Source organism: Lynx rufus, unplaced genomic scaffold (assembly GCF_022079265.1).
Source record: "Lynx rufus isolate CCGP_SWC_20201006 ecotype Redwood Valley unplaced genomic scaffold, mLynRuf1.p SCAF_11, whole genome shotgun sequence".
In the NCBI taxonomy this organism is placed as follows: domain Eukaryota; kingdom Metazoa; phylum Chordata; class Mammalia; order Carnivora; family Felidae; genus Lynx; species Lynx rufus.
The window spans coordinates 37,688,478-37,712,587 of NW_025814825.1; the positions used below are offsets into that span (position 1 = coordinate 37,688,478).

Genomic DNA, 24,110 nt, shown 5'->3' on the forward strand with positions numbered 1-24,110 from the left:
TTCAAAAGATTTGTATATGTGGTTTTTGTCTAATGGAGTGAATCCCTCTGAAATCCACAGAACCAAGAAGTTGAAAAAGTTATATGGGCAGAAACATTGATAGTGTGGACTAAAAGGGACAAAGAGTACAAAATGAAAGCAGACTGTCAGACCCTCAAAATTCTCCTGGCAGGAAGCAGACAGAATAAACTCACTCAACTGCCAGTACAAACTGCCCTTCATGAAAAAGGGTGTCCCAGGTGGGGCCAGTTATCCTACTCAGCCTCCAGGTGCCTTACTATTTCTTCCCACCTTAGTTGTTCTGAGTTTTGCCACTGTCCCATCTGGTTTCAAGTCCGAGGCAGAGACTTTTTTATTAGTCATCCTTGTAGCCCTACTGAGGATTCCACCATGCTCCAACCTCCTGTCCTATTACCACTCAAATCCCATCCCTTACCTACCTTAAAAAGTTTCTGGGAATGTTTAATCATAAATGCCATCCCATTGTTCAACTTTGTGATATTCTCTTGAAGGTCATTTGCAGTGGCCTATTCATAGGGAAAGAAACCAAAAGAGGATTAAGAGCTGAGAAGTAGAAGAGATGTTCCATTTACTTACCAATAAGCTTATTCTTTCAAAGGTATAAGGGTTTCTATCCCAAACAAAGGTGCCTGTACTATAGTGTTTGATTCTGGAAAGGCTTTTCAGTTCAGCAAGTTTCTACTGGATTGGACATATAACCTAGAAGAAACCATGTGTCCCTGAACTCAACAAGAACCTATGAGAACCAATCTTTATTTCCTAATTCTGCTAGAGAATTATACATGCAAGCAGTGTTGATAAAGAAAATCTAGTCTAGGATTCAAAATGGGCAGGAAGAACAGAATCTGTACAAACTACCAGGGACGCTGCCTCTTCAGAGAAACTGGAGTTTCTCCAAAGGTGAAAGAAAACCATCACTAGTAATTGATACCAAAGGTAACATCTGTTTCTTAAAAACGCAAATGGTCACTGATTCTCTTATTTCTCCTGTCTGTTTTTTAAGCACTTGAGTATCCATCTCTACTATCCCAAAGCCCTCATCCTCAACATGCATCTTTGTTAAATATGTTTGCTTTAACCAAGATCTCTTAATATTTCTTTTTTTTTAATGTTTATTTTTGAGAGAGAGAGAAAGAGAAAGCACACGAGCAGGGCAGGGGCAGAGAGGGAAGGCGACAGAGGAACCAAAGCAGGCTCTGCACTGACAGCAGAGAGACTGATGTGGGACTCAAACTCAAGAACAATGAGACCATGACCTAAGCCAAAGTTGGACATTTAACCAACTGAGCCACCCAGGTGCCCCAGCATTTCTTTTTATAGACACAGATTACTCACTCTTTTTTCATGAGATCAATTGACTGGTTCTAAAATTCTTTCATTGAAGCACCTGGGTGGCTCAGTCAGTTAAGTGACCAACTCCTGATTTCAGCTCAGGTCATTATGTCACAGTTTGTGAGATCGAGCCCCGAATTGGGTTCTGTGAGGGCAGTGCAGAGCCTGCTTGAGAGTCTCTACCTCTCTCACTGCCCCTCCTCCACTTGCTCTCTCTCTCTCTCTCTCTCTCTCTCTCTCTCTCTCTGACCCTCCCCCATTTGCTCGCACTCTCTCTCTCTCAAAATAAATAAAAATAATTTTTTTAATTATTAAAATTTTTCATTAGGGGGCACCTGGGTGGCTCAGTCAGTTAAGCATCCAACTCTTGATTTCGGTTCAGGTCATGATCTCACAGTTCATGGGTTTGAGCCCCCACATCAGGTTCTCACAGAGCCTGCTTGAGATTCTCATTCTCTCTCTCTCTCTCTCTCTCTCTCTCTCTCTCTGCCCCTCCCCTGCTTGCACTCTTTCTAAATTAATAAACTTAAACAAAAAAAAAAAACAACAAAAAACTCATTAGGAGGCTTGATCTCCTTAATATGGACAAAGGTTAGTGTGTCCTTTTCTTCTTACCCCACCCCCACCTTTGTGTGGGGTGGGGTTCTTCCTAGCCTGGAACATTACATTTTTTCACTAGTTACTTGTTAGGTAAAATGTTCCACACAAATGTTCTCCTTTTCTTTTTCTTTTTTTTTTTTTTAAAGTAAACTCTATGAGGGGCGCCTGGGTGGCTCAGTCCGTTAAGCGGCCGACTTCGGCTCAGGTCATGATCTCTCGGTCCGTGAGTTCGAGCCCCGCGTCGCGCTCTGTGCTGACAGCTCAGAGCCTGTTTCAGATTCTATGTCTCCCTCTCTCTGACCCTCCCCCATTCATGCTCTGTCTCTCTCTGTCTCAAAAATAAATAAATGTTTAAAAAAAAATTTAAATAAATAAAGTAAACTCTATGAGCCCAAGGAGTCCAACACGGGTGGGGCTGGCACTCACAACCCCAGGATCAAGAGTCGTACACTCTACCAACTGAGCCAATCAGGTATCCACAAGTGCTCTCCTTAACCCTCCTTTTCTCATTTCTTATAATCCCAAAAACCTTTTATAAATCACCATATCCTATCATCCTATCTACTTCTATTATCTTCCAACAACCTTATAAGTGATAAAATACTAATTTATGCCCAGTTTACACAGGAAGAGCCTAAGCATAACAAGGGTAAAGGACACAGATAACATAGCTGGTTTGCAGCTTCCAACCCAAGTGTTCTGGCTCCAATTCCAATATGCAATAAAACTTATATTATGAATGTGCAGGAATAGAAAGCTATACACCTCCAGGTCAAAAATTAGTTCAAAAGACATTTAATAATTTATTTCTCATGTAAGTCACTGAGAAAGCCATGGTCTCAGTAATAAAAAACACATTCAGCTTTATCCGAGGAGAGCATATCTACAGGAAATAGAAGGGTTAGGATAAGGAAGGATTGCTCTATCATCTTACCTGAGGGCTTAGTGACATTATCCAGTAAAACTGTATGGCTCTAGTCTAAATTTATGCCATTCAATCTTCATGTATCAATTTGATTTCTCAAGAAGGCATATATATTGGCCAGCCAAAACAAATATTCTATTTTAGTTAGTAGCTATAATTTTCCACTAAAAGCTTCCACTAATAAATGTCTTTCAGCTTTATCAGAGATTGATTTACACATGAGGTTAACAGGAATTGGCCCCTCATGTTAGGTGACTCTTAAACGAATTAATAAAGTATGTCCCTAACCTTGTAAAGCTGAAGAGTAGACCTTGGACCCTTGATAACCTCACCAAGATACAGCCAGAGGATTAGGACCAGCCCAAGAAAACCAAGCACTCTTTGCTCGTCCCCCCAACACTCACATTTTTCGGCCACAGGACATGGGGTGCAAACATAAGGGCAAGGTTATAAGCAGACATCTTATTCTTGTCTTGTTTCTTTGCTGTCTGGTACAGGAGATCAAGCAATAACTTCAGCAAGTTACGATTAGGTGGAGGGAGAATGAGGAAGAGCAACTGGAGAGCCTCAATTTGCCGCTCCTTATCTGGTACATTGGTCTTGTTTCCTTTATCATCAAACTGCATCAAATCTTGAGGACAAAAGAAACGATTGCAAAGGACGGAGAAAATACAAGCAAGAAAAATCAACATGTCTACTATTATCCTCCCCTGAACTCCAATCAAAATGAGAAGAAAGATGTGGTGCATGGGGGGCTCAGTCAGTTAAGCGTCCAACTTCAGCTCAGGTCATGATCTCTAGTTTGTGGGTTCCAGCACTGCATCGAGCTCTGTGCTGACAGCTCAGAGCCTGGAGCCTGCAGCCTGCTTCACATTCTGTGTCTCCCTTTCTCTCTCTGCCCCTCCCCAGCTCACATTCTGTCTCTCTCTCAAAAATAAGTAAACATTTAAAAAATTAAAAAAAAAAAAAAAGAAGAAGAAGAAGAAAGGGGCGCCTGGGTGGCTCAGTCGGTTAAACGTCCGACTCTTGATTTGGGCTCAGGTCATGATCTCACAATTTGTGAGTTCGAGTCCAACGTTGGGCTCTGTGCTGACTGTGGAGAGCCTGCTTGGGATCCTCTCTCTCCCTCTCTCTCTCTCTGCCCCTGTCCCCCATTCATTATCTCCCTCTCAAAATAAATAAATAAACTTAAAAGAAAAGAAGAAAAAAGAATCAGGCATAAACAGAACTTAGAGCAAAATATAATAACAAATAGTGTCAATATAGTTCAATAATAAAAAGACCAAAATTTTTAAATGGGCAAAACATTTGGGTTTTTTTTAAATATAATTTATTGTCAAATTGGCTTACATACAACACCCAGTGCTCATCCCAAGTGCCCTCTTCAATGCCCATCACCCATTTTCCCCTCTCCCCCACCCCCCATCAACCCTCAGTTTGTTCTCTGTATTTAAGAGTCTCTTATGGTTTAAATGGGCAAAAGATTTGAATAAATGTCCTCCAAAGAAGATATATGAATGGCCAATAAGCACTTGTATACTCTGTTTTATTTGCTATCAGTGCGATGTAAATTAAAACCACAATGAGACACTACTTCATACCTCCTAGTATGGCTATAACCCAAAAAACTGAAAATAACAAGTGTTGGCAAAAATGCTGAGAAAATTAAACCCTCCTACATTGCTGGTGGGAATGGAAAATGGTACACTTTGGAAAACAGTTTGTCAGTTCCTCAAAAAGCTAAACACAGCGTTACCATATGACCTGGCAATTCTACTCATAGGTATATATTCTTAGCTATACAGAGAGATGAAAACATGTCCAAAAAGATCTTTGATAATGCCACCCTCTTCACTTTTCCTCACACAGGGAAAGAAATATGAGAGTGAATTATGCCCTGATAACAGGATAATCTAGGAGCTCCTCATGACATCAGAATCACTGTTTCTCCCCTAAGAGGCTACATAGGTTATCAATAAAAACAGTCCCCTGGATAATCAGAATTTCAAACAATGCAAATAACCATTTGGATATAAATCATATAGACCCAAAAATAGTATGTTGTTTAAACTATTTAACTTCAATAATAAATCCAAGTTTAGGAAAGGCAGGTATTATTTCTAGAAACTATTCCTTGTTAATATGAAACCAAAAACAAAAATACCTTCCAGTTATCAGCAAAGCATATCAAATGCTACAACTGTGCCACACCTCAATATGATTGCAAAGAAGTGTGAGTCACGGGTGGTGGAGCGGAGGATTTCAAGTATGGCACTAAATTAACTCAAAGTAAGCGGAACGAACATTCTTCATATTAACACTTATAAAAAACGTACCAATATTTTCCATATCTTTTTCAAGATCCAAGTTTATTTCTCTCCAAAATAATTATAAAGTTATACAACGTTTTAATAACATTTACTCATTTGTATAACCTGAATGTCCTGAGAGTGCTAAAAAGAAAATCTAATCTTAATTAGAGGTTAGAAATTCAAAGCTAGTTTTTTAAGTAGTAAAAATTATTCAACAGAAAAAATAATCTTATATTTTACTTAAAATTAAAAGAAAGAGGAAAATACCCAAGGGCAGAAAACCAAGTAAGTGCAGTATAGATTTTGATGTCATGTGCGCTTAGAGCCTATAGCAGCCTAACAGCTGTGCAATCCAAGAATGAATTCCCTACCATACAGACATAAAAGAGAATGAGGTAAATATGAGCTGAAAATGGAACATCCTCCAAGATATATCAAGTGAAAAAAGCAAACCACAGAACCATGTATATAATACCCTACCACTACCAATACCTAAAAGAGAGAAAAAGAATATATGTAAGTATTTGTTTGTAAATGTATAAAATACCTCTGGAAGGATACATAAGAAATCAATAGCAATGGTTGCCTCCAGGAAGAAAATCTGGGTACTGGGGGACAGGGGCAGGAGAGAGGCTTTTCACTCTATACTTTTAAATCTTTTGAATTTTGAACCATGTGAATGTATTGCCTATTTAGAAAACAAAATTATTTTCAAAAAACAAGTCTCCAAGATTAGAGATGATCTCAACTGAGGCATAATAATACTTAATATTAGCAAATGCCTCAAGCCAAGGTAAATATAGCAAACCTATAACCATCTCAGGTATGTGAATCAATCCAATGAAAAGCATTCATTTATTGAGCAACTAAAATGTTCAAAGCACAATGCTAGGATCTATCAGAGATACAAAAATAAATAAAATCCAGATTTTATTTTCTTTTTTTTTTTTCTTTTTTTTTTTTTTTAATTTTTTTTTCAACGTTTATTTATTTTTTTTGGGACAGAGAGAGACAGAGCATGAACAGGGGAGGGGCAGAGAGAGAGGGAGACACAGAATCGGAAACAGGCTCCAGGCTCTGAGCCATCAGCCCAGAGCCTGACGCGGGGCTCGAACTCACGGACCGCGAGATCGTGACCTGGCTGAAGTCGGACGCTTAACCGACTGCGCCACCCAGGCGCCCCCAGATTTTATTTTCAAAGAAGCTGATTTAGCAAGAAAAACACCTGATTAAAACTAAACTGGCCAATACCACCCAGAGAGCCCCAAATACCATGAATTCTTAACCAATTTTGGTGGAAGTATTAGTGTGGGTTACAAACAATAGAAAATTCCAAACAACTTTACTCAACTAAAAGAAATGTATTCATTTACATCTCCTTCTCACCTCCTATACTCACCAGCAATTTTGAGGTGTGCATGGAAATGTTTATGAGTCAGCAGCGGCTCAGGTAACTCTCCTAGAAACATCTTCAGCAAGGTAGCAACATCATTTGAATGAAACTCCCCTGATTCCAAGTCAATATCAGTTCCATTATTGAGAGCATCTCTTAAAATCTGCTGTCGGACACTATTCCCTGGTACTCTAAACAAACCCTCTACTCTCAAGTCTGTTTAGCATGGAAAAAGAACAGAAGACATGCAAAAAGGAAGCAAAAAGAGAAATTACAATTAAAACAATTGATCTAGAAGACTACTTTACACTTGAAGGACCCTTTATAAACACCTTGAAGGAGATTACCCCACCACCACCACCACCATTTTCCCAGAGAAGTTTAGAATCTACTGGCCCTTGAGGAGACTTATCTGAACATCCCTGAGCACCTGGACATGGTCTGCCTCAGACACATCTGGAGACTGAATTTAACCTGAACAATGATTAGAATGAGCTTGAAAAATATGTGGGAAGAAAGCCAAATCTTCCAGAAGTCCCCTTCCCTTTGGCCATCCCAGACTTTGTTTAGAGGTGCTGAATTCATCTGTGGAAGTGTGTTGCCCCTGTAAATGGTTTCCCAGCCCAAAATGAATTTGGAGTCTCTGCACTGTCCCAGAAATTAGAACTCTAACCTGTCAGATCACCTTTCAGTATGAGATTCCCAGAAGCTTAGGATCATCGCAACTAAACTGTTCTCCCCTGCCAACTAGGTTCTAAGCTAACCTAAGAGGATTTAAAAGGGGGAGGGGGGCGGAATTATAGTTTTGGTCTGATCTAGAAGAAGCATAAAAACTCATATTTTCAGTTGAGGTATATATTTATCTTTGTATAGCCTCCTAATTCAGGGGTTCAAGTTCAAATGCCTACAAGGGCGGGCAGGTAACAGTAAATGAATGAATAGGAACCAAAACAAACTGGAGAGCACATAGCTGTGCTCCAGCTGATTGTATCCAAGTGGGGGCCCCAGGATGCTAGATCTTCCTATACCAAAAGAATTTTGAAAACCTGGACTTCCACCAGTAACTAATTTTATTTTTATTTTAATACTTTGCCAAGCAAACAACACATGAACATAGAGGACGCAAGTCCTTACATTATTGGTTTACAACCTCTGCTCTAGCTCCTACCACAGTGCCCCACATAAATAAGTCATAAATAGGGGTGCCTAGGGGCGCCCATGTGGCTCAGTCGGTTAAGCTCTGACTTCAGCTAAGTCATGATCTCGCAGTTTGTGAATTCAAGCCCCGCGTCAGGCTCTGTACTGACAGCTCAGAGCCTGGAGCCTGCTTCAGATTCTGGGTCCCCCTCTCTTTCTGCTCTTCCCCCACTCACACTCTTATCTCTTAAAAAATGAATAAATATTAAAAATTTTTTAAAACAAATTCTCTCTGAAAAGAAATTTAAGAAGAAATATATTTAGAAACATGCCACCTAAAATTATAATTGGTTAGTGTCTTATGTTCATTAGCACCTACTAACTCAAGGAAGTTCATACAAAACTGACAACTCTTCATTAACACAGAACAACAAAATCCTGAGTAGTCTTACTTTTGTGTAGATACTCAATCAGTTGGTATATCTGGGCAATGCCTTCTTCCGTCAATGGGGATCCAAATACCACTCCTTTTTCTAAAAAAATATACAACAGGACAAGGCTATATTTTCCACAAATAGTACAAAATCATCATTCTTAAAACCACTCAAGCATCCTACATAACAATCCAGCAAATGTTTTCACAGGTTCAGTAAACAAAAACCTTAAAGCTGTTAGTGCCCCCAAAAATGCAACAACTCTCAATCAACTCTGAATGTTTAAGATTAAACTGTAGGTTCCCTGAAGGCAAAAACTATCTTCTTAAGTAACAATACTTAGCATGTTGATAATTAGCTTAAAAATAAAAAATAGAACTTAGAGCCATGATTGTCAAAGTATGACAGACTATCCACTAGAGTATAGGGTCTAATCTATTGTCATATTTAAACATTTTTCTCTACCTTAAATGATTTTCTTATGTTTAATAAAATGAAATAGTACCTCTTAGTATCTTATCGAAAGTAGTGCTACAATTTATTTTCTAGGGAGGCTTTTATTTTGGGTGACTCATAGCTCTTTGATAATGCCTTATCAAAGCATTCCATAGAATGAAAACATTTGAGAACTGCAATAAAAAAATGTTCATTCTTGGGGCACCTGGGTGGCTCAGTTGGTTAAGCGTCCAACTTCGGATCAGGTCCTGATCTCACCGTCTGTGGGTTCAAGCCCCATGTCGGGCTCTGTGCTGACAGCTCAGAGCCTGGAGCCTGCTTTGGATTCTGTCTCCCTCTCTCTCTGCCTCTCTCCCGCTCGCATGGTCTCTCTCTCTCTCTCTCTCTCTCAAAAATAAATAACCATTAAAAAAAATTTTTTTTTAAATGTTCATTCTTTACTCTCCAGCTATGTCATAGGGCATGAAAATCAAGGTGCCTCTGATAACTACCTAAACTAAATCATGTCATCTCTCTCAGGGACTGATATACTTGCTTTAACTTATCTATTTTTTAAAATTTTTTATTACTATTACTTAAGATTTTACTACTTATGAAAATGAGAAAAATGACCAAAAAATACTTTAAATAACAGCAACTCAGTGAATGTGCAGATGTTAGGAATAAAGCCCAGGGAGCAGCTGAGACCTGCCCACCCTTCACAGACACATCCCCTACCCTTCCGCTTGAGAGACATCAGAGACCGGAAGAATCCCGGTGCTGGGCTGGCCCCACCAGGCAATTTAAGGTCCACTTCCCCCATCAGCTGAGCCAACTCAGTTCCAGGTAAGTCGATGAGCCTCGTGATATTGCTGACCACCAACTCGGTGAACACCTCAGGTTTCTCATGTCGGAGTTTCTCCACAAAAAAATCAGGATTGAAGATAATGGGCTGCCCTCGAAGGGAAGAATCATTGCAGATAACAAAATTACAGATAGCATCACTGAAAAAAATGAAACAGAAGACTCGTTAGGGGGATCATTTCTGCATGCTTCTCATGCTCTCTAAGCCATATAATTATTCACTCTTTCTGTGGGTTAATCTACATATTGGTCTTTTGAAAAACCTAATCCTTAATCTGCTGACTGTACAAAAGAAGACAATTTGAGCCTGTTGCTGTTTAGGTTATACCCACGCAGATACTTAGGAATTTCATTCAAAACAATTTTTCTTTAATGTTTATTTTTGAGAGAGAAAGAGAGAGAGAGAGAGAGAGGCAGATTGTGAGTAGGGGAGAGTCAGAGTGAGAGGGAGACATGGAATCCGAAGCAGGCTCCAGGCTCTGAGCTGTCAGCACACAACCCAATGCAGGGCTCAAACCCACAAACCGCAAGATCATGACCTGAGCCGAAATCAAACACTTAACCAACTGAGCCACCCAGGCGCCCCGTGTAATTTCATCTGATAAAAAGACACCAAGGGGCTCCTGGGTGGCTCAGTCGATTAAGCATCCAACTCTTGATTTCTGCTCAGGTCATGATTCTTGAGATCGAACCCTACGTCAGGCTCTATGCAGACAGTCCAGGGCCTGCTTGGGATTCTCTCTCTCTGTCCCCCCTCAGCTTGTACACATGTGTGCATGCTCGCTCTCTCTCTCTCTCTCTCTCTCAAGATAAATAAAACACTCTAAAAAATTAAATTAAATTAAAAAAGAAAAGACACCGGGGCACCTGGGTGGCTCAGTGGGTTAAGCATTCAATTTCAGCTCGGGTCATGATCTCACAGTTTGTGGGTTCAAGCCCCACATCGGGCTCTGTGCTAACAGCTTGGAACCTGGAGCCTGCTTCGGATTCTGTGTGTCCCTCTCTGTCCCTCCTCTACTCATGCTGTCTCTCTCTCAAAATAAATAAACATAAAAAAAAAATTATACTATTTCCCATGCATCATCCCAACTGTTCACAGTACCACATTTAGGCCAGTCTCAAATGCCACAGAAACACATGATAGTAAGCGTAAAACTATAAAAGAGCTAAAACTACATCTAAATAGTGTAGTAGACATTTTGGAGACATTTACTCTACCCATAGGGTTCTTTGGTTCCTGGGTCCCTATACAGGCATTTTCTAATAATCAGCTCCCTTTAACTGAGTCAGCTGCCCTTGGATTCTATTCCTCCTAATCGGAAAGCCTTCCCCAGAATGAAAAGCCTTCACCTTTACAGGTATATAAAATAAATTAATTCCACCTTACCCAGGTCCAGAAATAGGCTTGTGGGGGTTTTTTTTGTTTTTTTTTTTTTTATTATTTATTTTGAGAGAGAGAGGCAGAAAGAGAGAAAGAGGTAAAGTCTCAAGCAGGTCCTGCACTATCAGCAGAGAGCCCACGCAGCACTCAAATTCACAAACCGTGACATCATGACCTGAGCTGAAATGAAGAGTCAGATACTCAACCAAGCCACCCAGGTGCTCTAAGAAATAAGTTTTATTTTACAATCCTTCAACTCTAGGGTGCCTGAGTGGCTCAGTCAGTTAAGGGTCCAACTCTTGATTTTGGCTCAGGTCATGATCTCACGGTTCATGAGTTCGAGCCCCTCATGGGCTCTGCGCTGACAGCACAGGGCCTGCTTAAGACTCTCCCTCTTTCTCTCTCCCTCCCCCACACATACTCTGTCTCTCTCAAAAATAAAATAAAATAAAATCCTCCAAGTCTAGATGCCTCTGCCCGTCATCTAAGTCCAACCTTTGTTCAGACAGTTTCTTCTCTCTAGGGCACTTGGCAAACTTCTACATCTTGCTCCTAATTTCACTTTTCTGTCACTAAATAATACTAAGCTGATATGTTCTGTGGGCCCCTGATCTTAGCTGGTTTTCCACTCCTACATTACTCAGGCTGTACTCCTGGCAAAGTTCCTTTGACTCTCAGGAAATATTTTCTTCCCTATTTATTGTTTTCTAATACCTAACTACTATACTCCTTTGTACTTCATGTGATTCCACATGTCTGATAGCAGACACAACAACACTTGTTTGTATCCATTATCAATTATCTCTAATGGCTTGTTCTAACCCTTATTATATAAAGGCATCTACTATATAACCAAAGAGTAGAACACAAGCCAGAAAGGACAAGTCATCACATCTGCCAGGCGAAGTCAAAATCCACCTGACACACACAAACATTCCCACAATAAAAAAATAAATTAAAAAAATCACAACTTAAAGTCTTCCACAACATCCTAGGTACCAAAATACTGTTGAAGGAAAAATAACACTCTAAATATTAAATATTAGTGATCTAAATCCACTTTGTCAACACTACCTGGATAATTTTTAACAATGGCATAATGAAAACAAGGCATGGGAAAACTTCAAAGTTTGTCACTACTTTCTTGAAAAATTATCACATAACTTCAATCAACAGCCCAAATCTTCAATTGGTGGCTACTAATTCCTTCTTTTCTCTGGAATGACAATATAAGAATTCATGTAAAAATTTTAAATTATGCGTATTCTCAGGCAAAGAGTCAGTAAAGAAAGATACCTTAACCTGCTTATCTCTTCAACCTTTTTACACACAAAGAAAGGTTATTTCCCCTGTAAATATGCCAATGATGAGAAGCCAATTAAAACCAAAAGTAACCATTGGCAAAACCTTTTTTTTTTAATGTCAGCTTATTTCAGTTAAAAACCAATAGTCAATATAAAGCCACTGTTTATAATCACTGCCAATCAGAAATCACTACTCTGAGACAGCCAGAAAAAATCATGAAATGTATCAGCACTGAAAAGATTCTTATAATTTACTGAGGCTAAACTATCATTTTACGGATTTCACACTCCTTTTAATTCTGAAAAACAGATTTCAGATCAAATTAGTTCTAACGTATATATACATGAATAGCATCCATTATACCCCTGAAGTAGAACCACATACAGACATATAACTTTCAGATCTTTAGTTTATTAATATCCAGAGAAATACTCGGTTAAAATTCTAAAATTTCCATCACAGATGACCCTCCAGCACTAAACTGGATCACATACACATGTGAGAAAGGAACTAGAAGCACAAAGCCCTAGCTACATAGTTTCTCAACAGAGTCCTTCCTGCCTGGTCATTAGCCCCCAAGTGTGCCCCCTCCTAAACAGGTAGACCTGGTAGAAGAATAAGTAATTCAAGGCTGCCCCTACCTACTCACAAAGAATACCAGAAAAATTCCCTTGGAGTCCTAACACACAGGTCACAAATAAGCAATCTCCTCTTTTCTCCTTCTGCTTTTCCTCCCCTTCCTTCTCCTGATCATTCACTCTTGTTCTGCCCTACTTTAATGTCTTTAACCTAGTTTTTTGTTTCCTCTTCCTCACTTTTTCTGAGGGGGGCATCTGGTAAGACAGGATGTAAGAGAGAGAAATGGTTAAAAAAGAAGTAAAATGGAAGATGAGAGGTGGAAAAGACAGATACAGTGGGATACATTTTTTTAATTACCCCCATACCACACAGCCCACTAATCCCTTTCCGCAGAATACACAATATCACAATACAAAGGTAAGAATATCAAGGAACACATTAAGAACTTAAGAGATTTCTAGGACTAACAAAAAAATACTACATTTAAGCAAAAACAACTTCCTACTCTATGGTATCTTATTTTAAAACAAAGTCTAAGTTTGCTCAAGTTCAAGAAAAAAATTTAATTTCTTACATAAGTGCTGAAAGCTTCTGATGAGGCATTGGTAAATCGAAGAGACAGGAAAAAAGCTTTCTCCTTGTTTGTCATGACAAAGGAGCCTTCCTTTCCCTGCCCCATCACAGCCTACACAAATTCCAGACATGTTAGAGGATACAAGGGCATATTATGGGGCCTGAAAGGCAGTACTTATCAGGACTCTAAGCACTCATCTGCAAGTAGGAACAAAACAGAAATTAAAAACTGGACCAGTTCATTGTATTTGCCAATGCGTACTTGAAACTCAACAGTAGTTCCGCATCACACTGAAAATTGTATTAGACAAAACAATCACATAACGTAAGAGTATAAGGACAAGTAGTTTTATAATATGGAGAGGATGATCCCTACCTCACATCATACACAAAAGACAAATTCCAGACAGAACAAAGATCTAAATATAAAAAGTCAAACTTTAAAAAGTTTAGAAAAGAGCAAAGAATAAATGAGACAGAGGAAATGTCTTAAACAAGGCATAAAAAGCACAATCCACAAAGAAAAAATTGATATATTTAACTACATTAAAACTTTAAATGTCTGTACAACAAATGGCATTATGAACAAAGTTCTTTAAAAAAGAAATCAAAATGCCTCTGGAGAGAGGAACAGGAATGAAAGAACAGGAGTGGGAGAAAAACTTTTCACTGTATGCTCTTTTGTATTTTCTGCATTTTTGATTCATGTGAACATACTACTCATTCACATACATAAATAAATAGATTTAAAACTTTAAGGGGTGCCTGGATAGCTCAGTTGGTTAAATATCCGACTTCAGCTCAGATCATGATCTCGTGGTTTGTGAGTTCAAGCCCGTGGAGCTCTGTGCAAACAGCTCAGAGCCTGGAGCCTGCTTTAGGTTCTGTGTCTCCCTCTCTCTCTCCCCCTCCCCCTGCTCACACTCTGTCTCTCTCTCTCAAAAATAAATAAGCATTAAAAAAATTTTTTAATAAAACTTTAAAATAACAAAATAAAAGGCATAAACTGGAAAAAAATATTTGTCATGCATATAAAAGGATTAGTATTCAGAATTCATCACTCTAAAATTTTATGTCTAAAATTTATAAGAAAAATACACTCGGGGCACCTGGGTGGCTCAGTCAGTTAAGCGGCCGACTTCGGCTCAGGTCATGATTTCGCGGTCTGTGAGTTCGAGCCCCGCGTCCGGCTCTGTGCTGACAGCTCAGAGCCTGGATCCTGTTTCAGATTCTGTGTCTCCCTCTTTCTGACCCTCCCCCATTCATGCTCTGTCTCTCTGTTTCAAAAATAAATAAACGTTAAAAAAATTTTAAAAAAAAAAAAAAGAAAAATACACTCAACTCAAAGAAAATTAGACAAAAGATATGACGAAGTAATTCACCAAAGAGGAGCCCTAAGTGACTGACAAACATAAAAGGAATCTCAACTCTAAAAATTATAAGGATAGAAGCACGTGGGTGGCTCAGTCGGTTAAGCAACCAACAGGCTCAGGTCATGATCTCATGGTTCATAAGTTCAAGCCCTGCATTGAGCTTTGAACTGACATTGCAGAGTCTGCTTTGGATTCTCTGTCTCCCTCATTCTCTGCCCCTCCCCTGTTTGCACTCTCTCTCAAAAATAAGTAAACATTAAAAGAATTTTTTTTTTTAATTACAATAGTTGGAGCACCTGGGTGGCTCAGTCAGTTAAATGTCCAACTTCGGGCTCAGGTCATGATCTCATAGTTCATGGGTTTGAGCCCCACATCGGGCTCTGTGTTGACAGCTCAGAGCCTGGAGCCTATTTCGGATTCTGTGTCTCTGTCTCTCTCTCTTTCAAAAATAAATAAAACATTTTAAAAATAAATAAATAAATATGGGGCGCCGGGGTGGCTCAGTTGGTTAAGCGACTGACTTCAGCTCAGGTCATGATCTCACAGTTTGTGAGTTCGAGCCCCGCATCAGGCTCTGTGCTGACAGCTCAGAGCCTGGAGCCTACTTCAGATTCTATGTCTCCCCCGATCTCTACCCCTCCCCTGCTCACGCTCTGTGTCTCTCTGTCTCTCAATAATAAATAAACGTTAAAAACAATTTTTTTAAATAAATAAATAAATATCACAAGGGTAAAGCAAATTGAAGAATGGTACCTTTCCCCATCCATCATTTTGGCAAAAACTATCAGATTTAGGCATTATCTTTTTATTCCTAGTTTGCTAAGGGTTGGTTATTTATTTATTTATTTATTTATGTATTTATTATCATGAGTCAGTGCTTAATTTTATCAATTTTTGTGCATCTATTAATATGACTTTTCTCCCTTATTTTGTTGATGTGGTGAATGACATTGATTAATGTTAAGCCAATTGTGCATCTCTAGAATAAATGTAATATTGTTATGATATATCATTTTTATATATTGTTGAATTTGGTTTGCTAATATTTAGATTTCTCCACATTCATTCGTAAGTGAGAAAGTCATGGAATTGCTTTCCAAAAGAATAGAGTTCCTATGAAATCTTTCATTAAGCCAAAATGGCATAAAGTGAAGAAGCAGTCACCATTAACTCATACGGAAATTTTTTTTTGCATCTTGACCCCCAAAATAACCCCTCTTAGTCTTTTCAGATCCCTTAGGACCTATAACTCACAGATCCTCACAGACACAGTTCAGAGTTATGGCAGCTTGCTACTGAGATGCTAAGTGCAGTGGGAAGGAGCTTGGTGGGGCCACTCTCGTTGATCAGGCTCTGAGCCGCCTCTATAATGGCTCAATGGAAAATAAACACTGAATACTATTTTCACTTCTTTGCCTTTTTTCATAAAAATGGAAATCCTCTTTGGATTGCTTTCAGTTAGTGAAAATAGGCACTAATGGAGGTCCCTCATAAAAGTGGCCAAACACAGACGGTCAAAATGCAGGTGATACCTGTGCAGTGGCGCCACCACCTGTCCACAGTTTCACTTTCTGGGGTCCACAGATAATCTTCCTCTGACCTATCATCAGAAGGTCAACAGTAGTCTAACAACTACCACAATGCCTACATCACTCACCTCACGTCTCACTGCACAGGCATATTTTCATCTCACATCATCACAAGAAGGGTGAGTACAGCACAAGATACTCTGAGAGAAAGACTATACGCACATAATTTTTATTATAGTATAATTGTTCTATTTGATTGTTATTTATTGCCCTATTGTATCTAGTTTTTGTTATTAATCTCTTAATATGTCTAATTTATACATTAAACATTATCATAGCTATGTACATATAGGAAAAAAGTATATATGGGGTTCAGTACTATCCATAGCTTCAGCCATCCACTGGGGGGTCTTGGAACATATCCCCCATGGACAGAATGGGACTACTGTATTGTCTTCATTAGGTTTTATATAAAGGTTGTGCTGGCCTGGGGCACCTGGGTAGCTCAGTCAGTTAGGCATCCAACTCTTGATTTCAGCTCAGGTCATGATCTCACAGTTTGTGAGATGGAGCCCCACATCAGACTCTGCACTGACAGTGTGGAGCCTGCTTAGGATTCTCTCTCTCTCTCTCTCTCTCTCTCTCTCTCTCTCTCTCTGAAAATAAATAAATAAACATAAAAAAAAAGATTGTGTTTCCATATAAAATTAGTTGGGGAATATGTCTTATTTTTCTATTTTCTGAAAAAGTTTATGTGAGATTGATGTTATTGCTTCTTTAAATATTTGATCAAATTGGCTGATGAAGCCATCTAAACCTAGAGCTTTCTTTGTGAGGTTTTTAATTATATATTCAATTTACTTTATGTTACAGGACTATTCAAATTTTCTATTTCCTCTTACATTAATTTTGGTTAAGCTGGACATTTCTAGGACTTTGTCTATTTCACATAAATTTTCAAGCTTTATTGGCATAAACTTGCTTATAATATCCTCTTAGGTACTTTTTTTTTAAAGATTCCTTATTTTTTATTATTTTTTTAAATGTTTATTTATTTATTTTGAGAGCGAAAAAGAGAGAGCATGCATGCGTGCAAGCAGGAAAGAGGCAGAGAAAGGGGGAGAGAGAGAATCCCAAGCACCCTCCACATTATCAACACAGAGCCCAAGGCAGGGCTCAAACTCACCAACCATGAGTCATGACCTGAGCCAAAATCAAGAGTCGGACACTTAATCAACTGAGTCACCCAGGCACCCCCTCCTTTTAGGTATTTTTTAATGGTTCCTCTTAAGAACTACAAAGTTACATAATGATGTCCTTCTCTTTGTTCCTGATATTGATAATTTATGTTTTCTCTTTTAATTTATGAATCTTATTAGAGGTTTATTATTCGTTTTGTCAAGGTTACGGCTTTTGATTTTGCTGAATCCCTCTATCACGTATTTGCTGTTTATTTCATTAATTTCTGCTCTTATCTTTATTGCTTCCTTTCTTTACTGGATTCAGGGTAAAGGTGGCACTGCAAATCAGTGGGGAATCAATGACCTTTTGACTAAATGGTGTGGGACACTTGGCTATCTACAGGAGGAAAAAGTGAAAATTGACCTCTATCACACAATATACACAAAGATCATCAATTGCAGGTGAGTGGCAGATCTAAAGGTGAATAGCAGAACCATAAACCTACTAGAAGGTAATATAGAAGAATACATTCTTGAACTGAAGCTGAGGAAATTTTTTAGTTTTTAAATACCGCATTAAAAATATTAACCACAAGGGGGCGCCTGGGTGGTTCAGTCGGTTAAGCATCTGACTTGGTTTCGCTCAGGTCATAATCTCACAGTTTCATGAGTTCAAGCACAGAGCCTGATTGAGATTCTCAGTCTCCCTCTCTCTTTGCCCCATCCCTACTCATGCTGTTTCTGTCTCTCAAAATAAATAAATAATCTTAAAATATACATATATTAACCATAAAGGTACCTGGGTGGCTCAGTTGTTTGAGCATCCAACTCTTGATTTTGGCTCAGGTCATGATCCCAGGGTCAAGGGATCAAGCCCATGTCAGGCTCCATACTGAGCATGGAGCCTGATTAAGAGTTTCTCTCTCTCTCTCTCTCTCCCTCTGCCCCTCTCTTCCACACACACTCTTTTTCTTTCTCTTAAAAAAAAAGAAGAAACAAACCCAATAGAAAAACAGGCATGAAATTTCAATAAAATCTCATTAAAAAATTAGCCAAATGGCCCATATATTCATAAAGAAAAAAACTGTTCAATATCATTAAATATCAAGGAAATGCAAATTTTAAAACAATGACATACTATTATCCAACAGAATGACTAAAATTAAAAAGAATGACAATACCAAAGCTTAGACAAACTGACAGTAACTCTTTTATACTGATAGTGAGGCTATAAATTGGTACAAGCATTTTGGAAAACTGTTTGGTCTTATCTACTAAAGTTGAACAAAAGTGTATCCTGTGACCCCAGCAATTCTAAAACATGTCTAATGTATGCAGCCACGTGTGCACCAAAATCATTAGTAGAAACATTAATTTCTAAACAGCCAAAATATCCAGAATGATTCCTTAAATTGTGGCATATATAATGGTATATTTTACAGCAATGAAAATGAGCAAACTCCAGTCACATGCACCATCATGAATGAATCTCACATGTAATGATGAGCAAAAGAAGTCTCTCATACCACACACACATACACACACACACACACACACACACACAGACTACTTAGTATGCAAGACCATTTACATCAAATTTTGAGAACAGACAAAACTATATTATTTAGCAATACTTACTTAAGTGGTAAAATTGTAAAGAGAAGCAAAGATATATTTACCATAAAATTCAGGAAACTGGCTACCTTTGAGGAGTAGTAATTAAGAAAAGGAGGCAAAAAGGGGAGTTGAGGGGAGTTTCCAGGGTGCTAGCACTATTCTTGTGATAAATCATGGAGCTATGGGAAAAAGGAGCTTCATTTGAATGACTTATAGCTAATGTTAAGGTTTACTGAAGCTGGGCAATAGGAAAATACTGATCATATTATTCTACATTCTTGTATGTAGAACCACATCTTCCAAGATAAATCTTTTTTTTTTTAACTTTTTTTTTTTAACGTTTATTTATTTTTGAGACAGAGAGAGACAGAGCATGAACGGGGGAGGAGCAGAGAGAGAGGGAGACACAGAATCAGAAACAGGCTCTAGGCTCTGAGCCATCAGCCCAGAGCCCGACGCGGGGCTCGAACTCACGGACCGTGAGATCGTGACCTGAGCTGAAGTCAGACGCTTAACCGACTGAGCCACCCAAGCGCTCCCTTCCAAGATAAATCTTAAGAAACCAAGCAGATTTGACCTAAATCTTGCTACAACTTGATGTTAATATCATAGAAAGTCAAAGTGAATAGTAAAGGTTAACTTCCTCATCACAGGAGTTTTTGATACGTGAACAGAACCAGGAGAATTAGTAGTTAGGCAGTAGGCATACAGAGATAGTTAGGACTCCAGTATTTAAATGCATATATTAGGTAACTATCCCAAAGAAGAATAAGAGGCAGGGTCTATTAAAAAGGAAACTTTGGGGGCATCTGGCTGGCTCAATTGGTAGAGAATGTATGTGACTCTTGATCTCAGGGTCGTGAGTTCAAGCCCCACCTTAGACATAGAGCTTACATTTAAAAAAAAAAAAAAGAAAAACGGCACAAAAAGAGACACTCAGATCAATGAAACAGAATAGAGAACCCAGAAATGGACCCACAAACATATGGCCAATTAATCTTTAACAAAGCAGGAATGAATATCCAATGGAATAAAGACAGGCTCTTCAGCAAATGGTGCTGGGAAAACTGGACAGCAACATAAAGAAAAATGAACCTGGACCACTTTCTTACAGCATACACAAAAATAAACTCAAAATGGATGAAAGACCTAAATGTAAGACAGGAAGCCATCAAAATCCTCGAGGAGAAAGCAGGCAAAAACCTCTTTGATCTTGGCCGCAGCAACTTCTTACTCAACACATCTCCAGAGGCAAGGGAATCAAAAGCAAACATGAACTATTAGGACCTCATCAAAATAAAAAGCTTCCACACAGCAAAGGAAACAAGCAGCAAAACTAAAAGGCAACCAACAGAATGGGAGAAGATATTTGCAAACGACGTATCAGATAAAGGATTAGTATCCAAAATCTATAAAGAACTTATCAAATTCAACACCCAAAAAACAAATAATCCAGTGAAGAAATGGGCAAAAAACATGAATAGACACTTCTCCAAAGAAGACATCCAGACGGCCAATCGACACATGAAAAAATGCTCAAGGGGCGCCTGAGTAGCTCAGTCAGTTAAGCCTCTGACTTCAGCTTCAGGTCATGATCTTGTACTCTGGGAGTTCGAGCCCCTCAGGCTCTGTGCTGACAGCTCAGAGCCTGGAGCCTGCTTCGGATTTTGTGTCTCCTTCTCTCTCTACCCCTCCGCCTCTCACACTCTCTCTCGCTCTCTCTCTTTCTCAAAAATAAATAAACATTAAAAAAAGAAAGAAAAAAAAAGAAAAAATGCTCAACATCACTCATCATCAGGGAACTACAAATCAAAACCACAATGAGACGCCACTTCAAACCTGTCAGAATGGCTAACATTAACAACCCAGGCAACAACAGATGGCGGCAAGGATGCAGAGAAAGAGGATCTCTTTTGCATTGTTGGTGTGAATGCAAGCTGGTGCAGCCACTCTGGAAAACAGTATGGAGGTTCCTCAAAAAATTAAAAATATAGAACTACCCTATGACCAGCAATTGCACTACTAGGTATTGATCCAAGGGATACAGGTGTGCTGTTTCAAAGAGGCACATTCACCCCAATGTTTATAGCAGTGCTATCAACAATAACCAAAGTATGGAAAGAGCCCAAATGTCCACCGATAGATGAATGGATAAAGAAGATGTGGTATATATATACAATGGAGTATTACTTGGCAATCAAAAAGAATGAAATCTTGCTATTTGCAACTACATGGATGGAACTAGAGGGTATTATGCCAAATGAAATTAATCAGAGAAAGACAAACAGCATATGACTTTACTCATATGAGGACTTTAAAATACAAAACAAACATAAGGGAAGGGAAGGAAGAATAATATAAAAACAGGGAGGGGAACAAAACATAAAAAACTCTTAAATATGCAGAACAAACAGAGGGTTGCTGGAGGGGTTGTGGGAAGGGGGACGGGCTAAATGGGTAAGGGACATTAAGGAATCTACTTCTGAAATCATTGTTGCACTATATGTTAACTAACTTGGATACAAATTTAAAAATAAATAAATTATTAAAAATAAATAAGAAAGAAAGAAAGAAAGAAAGAAAGAAAGAAAGAAAGAAAGAAAAAGAAAAAAAGAAAGAAAAATTTGTATAACCTACTTATTGTCTGCTATGATTACTCTTACCACTAGATGGAAGTCTACATGTAAGGTAATCTGCTTAGTGAAAGAACTAGAAACAGAATCCACAGCTGAAAAATCAATTACAGAATAATGAAATGCAAGTGCTTTTGAGGCATGTTGAACCCATGAATCTGCAAAATTCAAGACAGTGGGGGGAAAACTATGTATCCTGCAGATGTATCTTTTGGCTGACTGCTACCAAAACTGCATACCCACAAAAACTAAATGTTTCCTCCCTAGTGAATTGCTTAACTTGATTTGTTCTCCAAGAACCACAACCTTGGCAACATCTATCAAAATATGAGCTATTTTTAAAGTTGTCTAAATCTGACTTACCACCCTAAGAGAAGTAGGCACTCTCTGACTACTTTTTCAACTGTCTGGCTCTGAAATATGGCTTTCAACGTGTCACTTTCTGGGAGAGCTGTTAGATAGGAATACACAGAAGTATTAAACGAGAGGCTATTCTTCCTTTTTCTGCATATAAATTTAAACTGGTATCATGAAAAGTTGTATATATAGAGAAAGGATAAAACAAACCCCATGTGCCCAAGCTGGCAGCATTTTTATATAACAAAAACAGTTCAAAGTTGACAAGTAGTACTACAAGGTTTCAGCAAATAATATCCAATTTCTTAGACAAGAAACATTTATATCCTAAAGTCCACCCTTAGAGTAGCTGTCCAAAGTTTTGTAATTAGGACCTCTTATCTCTAATTTAGACTCCAAAAGTCTGCAAAAGTATATTTGTCCTCTACATTTGATCTCAACATAAACTAATTTCAAAGTACTAGAGCAACTTAACCTGAAATAAATTATTTAGAAATTAAAGAATTCCTGGAGCGTCTGGGTGGCTCAGTGGGTTAAGCATCTGATTTTGGCTCAGGTCGTGATCTCATGGTTTGTGGGCTGGAGCCCCGCATCCGGCTCTGTGCTGACAGTGGGAGCCTACTTCAGACTCTTTCTCTCCCTCTATCTCTGCTCCCCACCTCAAAAAATAAACAAACATTAAAAAAAATTGTTTTTTAAGAAACTAAAGAATTCCTGATTGCTTATCTTAACCTTAACATTTTTGGAAATCTGACCTAAGATTTTGCCCTATAGAATGACGACCCAATGTCCTCAGTCAAGAGGGCTAATTATACTTCCTCAAAGTATCAGTAACACAAATTTATTAACATGTATTTACTTGCCAATTTGTATCCTTTTTGGGTGTCACAAGAATTGGTATTAATTCTGCTGCTGCCACCTCTCTTAATTTTTCTCCGTCAGGCAGGTATACAATAAGAAAGTTTATTTGAATTAGAAAAATTACATCAAAATTCCTTATTTGGAGAAAGTTCTAAAAGATGCTTTGCTGACAATACAGTGTCTCTCTTATCATTACCTAAAATCTGTTTACCACTCAGAAAAGTATAGTCCAAACTTCAGGAGACTCTCTTTTCCAACAGACTTTAAATGACATGAGCCTCAGGCAACTAACACACAAAGTACTTCTATGTATGATCAGATTAGGTTCCAAAGACTACTTCTACAACTATTTTTTCCAAAGTCCAGAGTGATCCTATCCAAGAGACAGCAAGTGCTTTTGCTCTGACATGTGACATTCATATCTTTAAAAAGAGCTTCTATTACCTTAGTCAATATTCTACAAACCTAATCATAAGTCTCTTCAACTAGCATAAGAAGGTGAAATCATAGTCACTCATGTGTCATTTAAAATCAAACTAACCATGATCTACTGAGTGCTTTGTAATTTTAAGAAATCATAAGGTATAGGGACAAGACACTAAGGTAATTTGCTGGCCTCCAGAAGTTTAAAATTCACTCAGCTTTTATTTTTTTCCCCCCACTACCTCTATTTTCAAAAATACAAGTAGCCAATTGCAGGTATAATTAAGCACAGGAGCACCTAGAGATGACTTTGAAAATTAGGTTGTAAACAATTTTTGTTTGATTGTATTTGCATATATACGTTATTTTAAAGAGCTCTTTCGGCAACTGCTAAAAATCCTTTGCATTGCAAGCGATTATGAGACTTTTTCACAGTAGTACGTCTTAAGCAACCTCCACTTTGGGAAAACACATACCTTCCCACTCTGTCTGAATGACACCAACTGTTGAGAAGATGGAATGCTGAAAAGATGGCATTCTAATATATGGGATTTTATGGTGCATCAAGTATGTAATACTTTCGAAAAAAATTTTAAGTATTTTGAAAAATACTTTTTGAAAGTTTAAATATTCTAATGTCTTTTCAACACTTTTATTTCTCAACACCCAAAAAGAATCTATGTTGTCAGTTAAAATACTTACACTTTAATAAAATTTAGGCTTTATCCCCTATACAATCTTAATATACATACCCTGTATTTAAATTTTCAATAAAGGGGCACCAGTGTGGCTCAGTTGGTTAAGTGTCCAACTTCGGCTCAGGTCATAATCTCACAGTTCACGAG

General features: G+C 38.3%; 1 protein-coding gene across 1 annotated transcript in view; it reads right to left on the bottom strand.

The window, feature by feature from the left end:
- ARHGAP19 (Rho GTPase activating protein 19) overlaps positions 1-24,110 on the bottom strand; it is a 67,818-nt gene that overhangs the window by 32,354 nt on the left and 11,354 nt on the right. The window contains exons 2-6 of the mRNA XM_047072267.1: positions 9,328-9,593; positions 8,173-8,253; positions 6,590-6,799; positions 3,283-3,509; positions 441-527 (exon numbers count right to left, since the gene is read on the bottom strand). Of these exons, the coding sequence (XP_046928223.1) occupies positions 441-527; positions 3,283-3,509; positions 6,590-6,799; positions 8,173-8,253; positions 9,328-9,593 (871 nt within the window). The remainder of the gene's footprint in view (positions 1-440; positions 528-3,282; positions 3,510-6,589; positions 6,800-8,172; positions 8,254-9,327; positions 9,594-24,110) is intronic.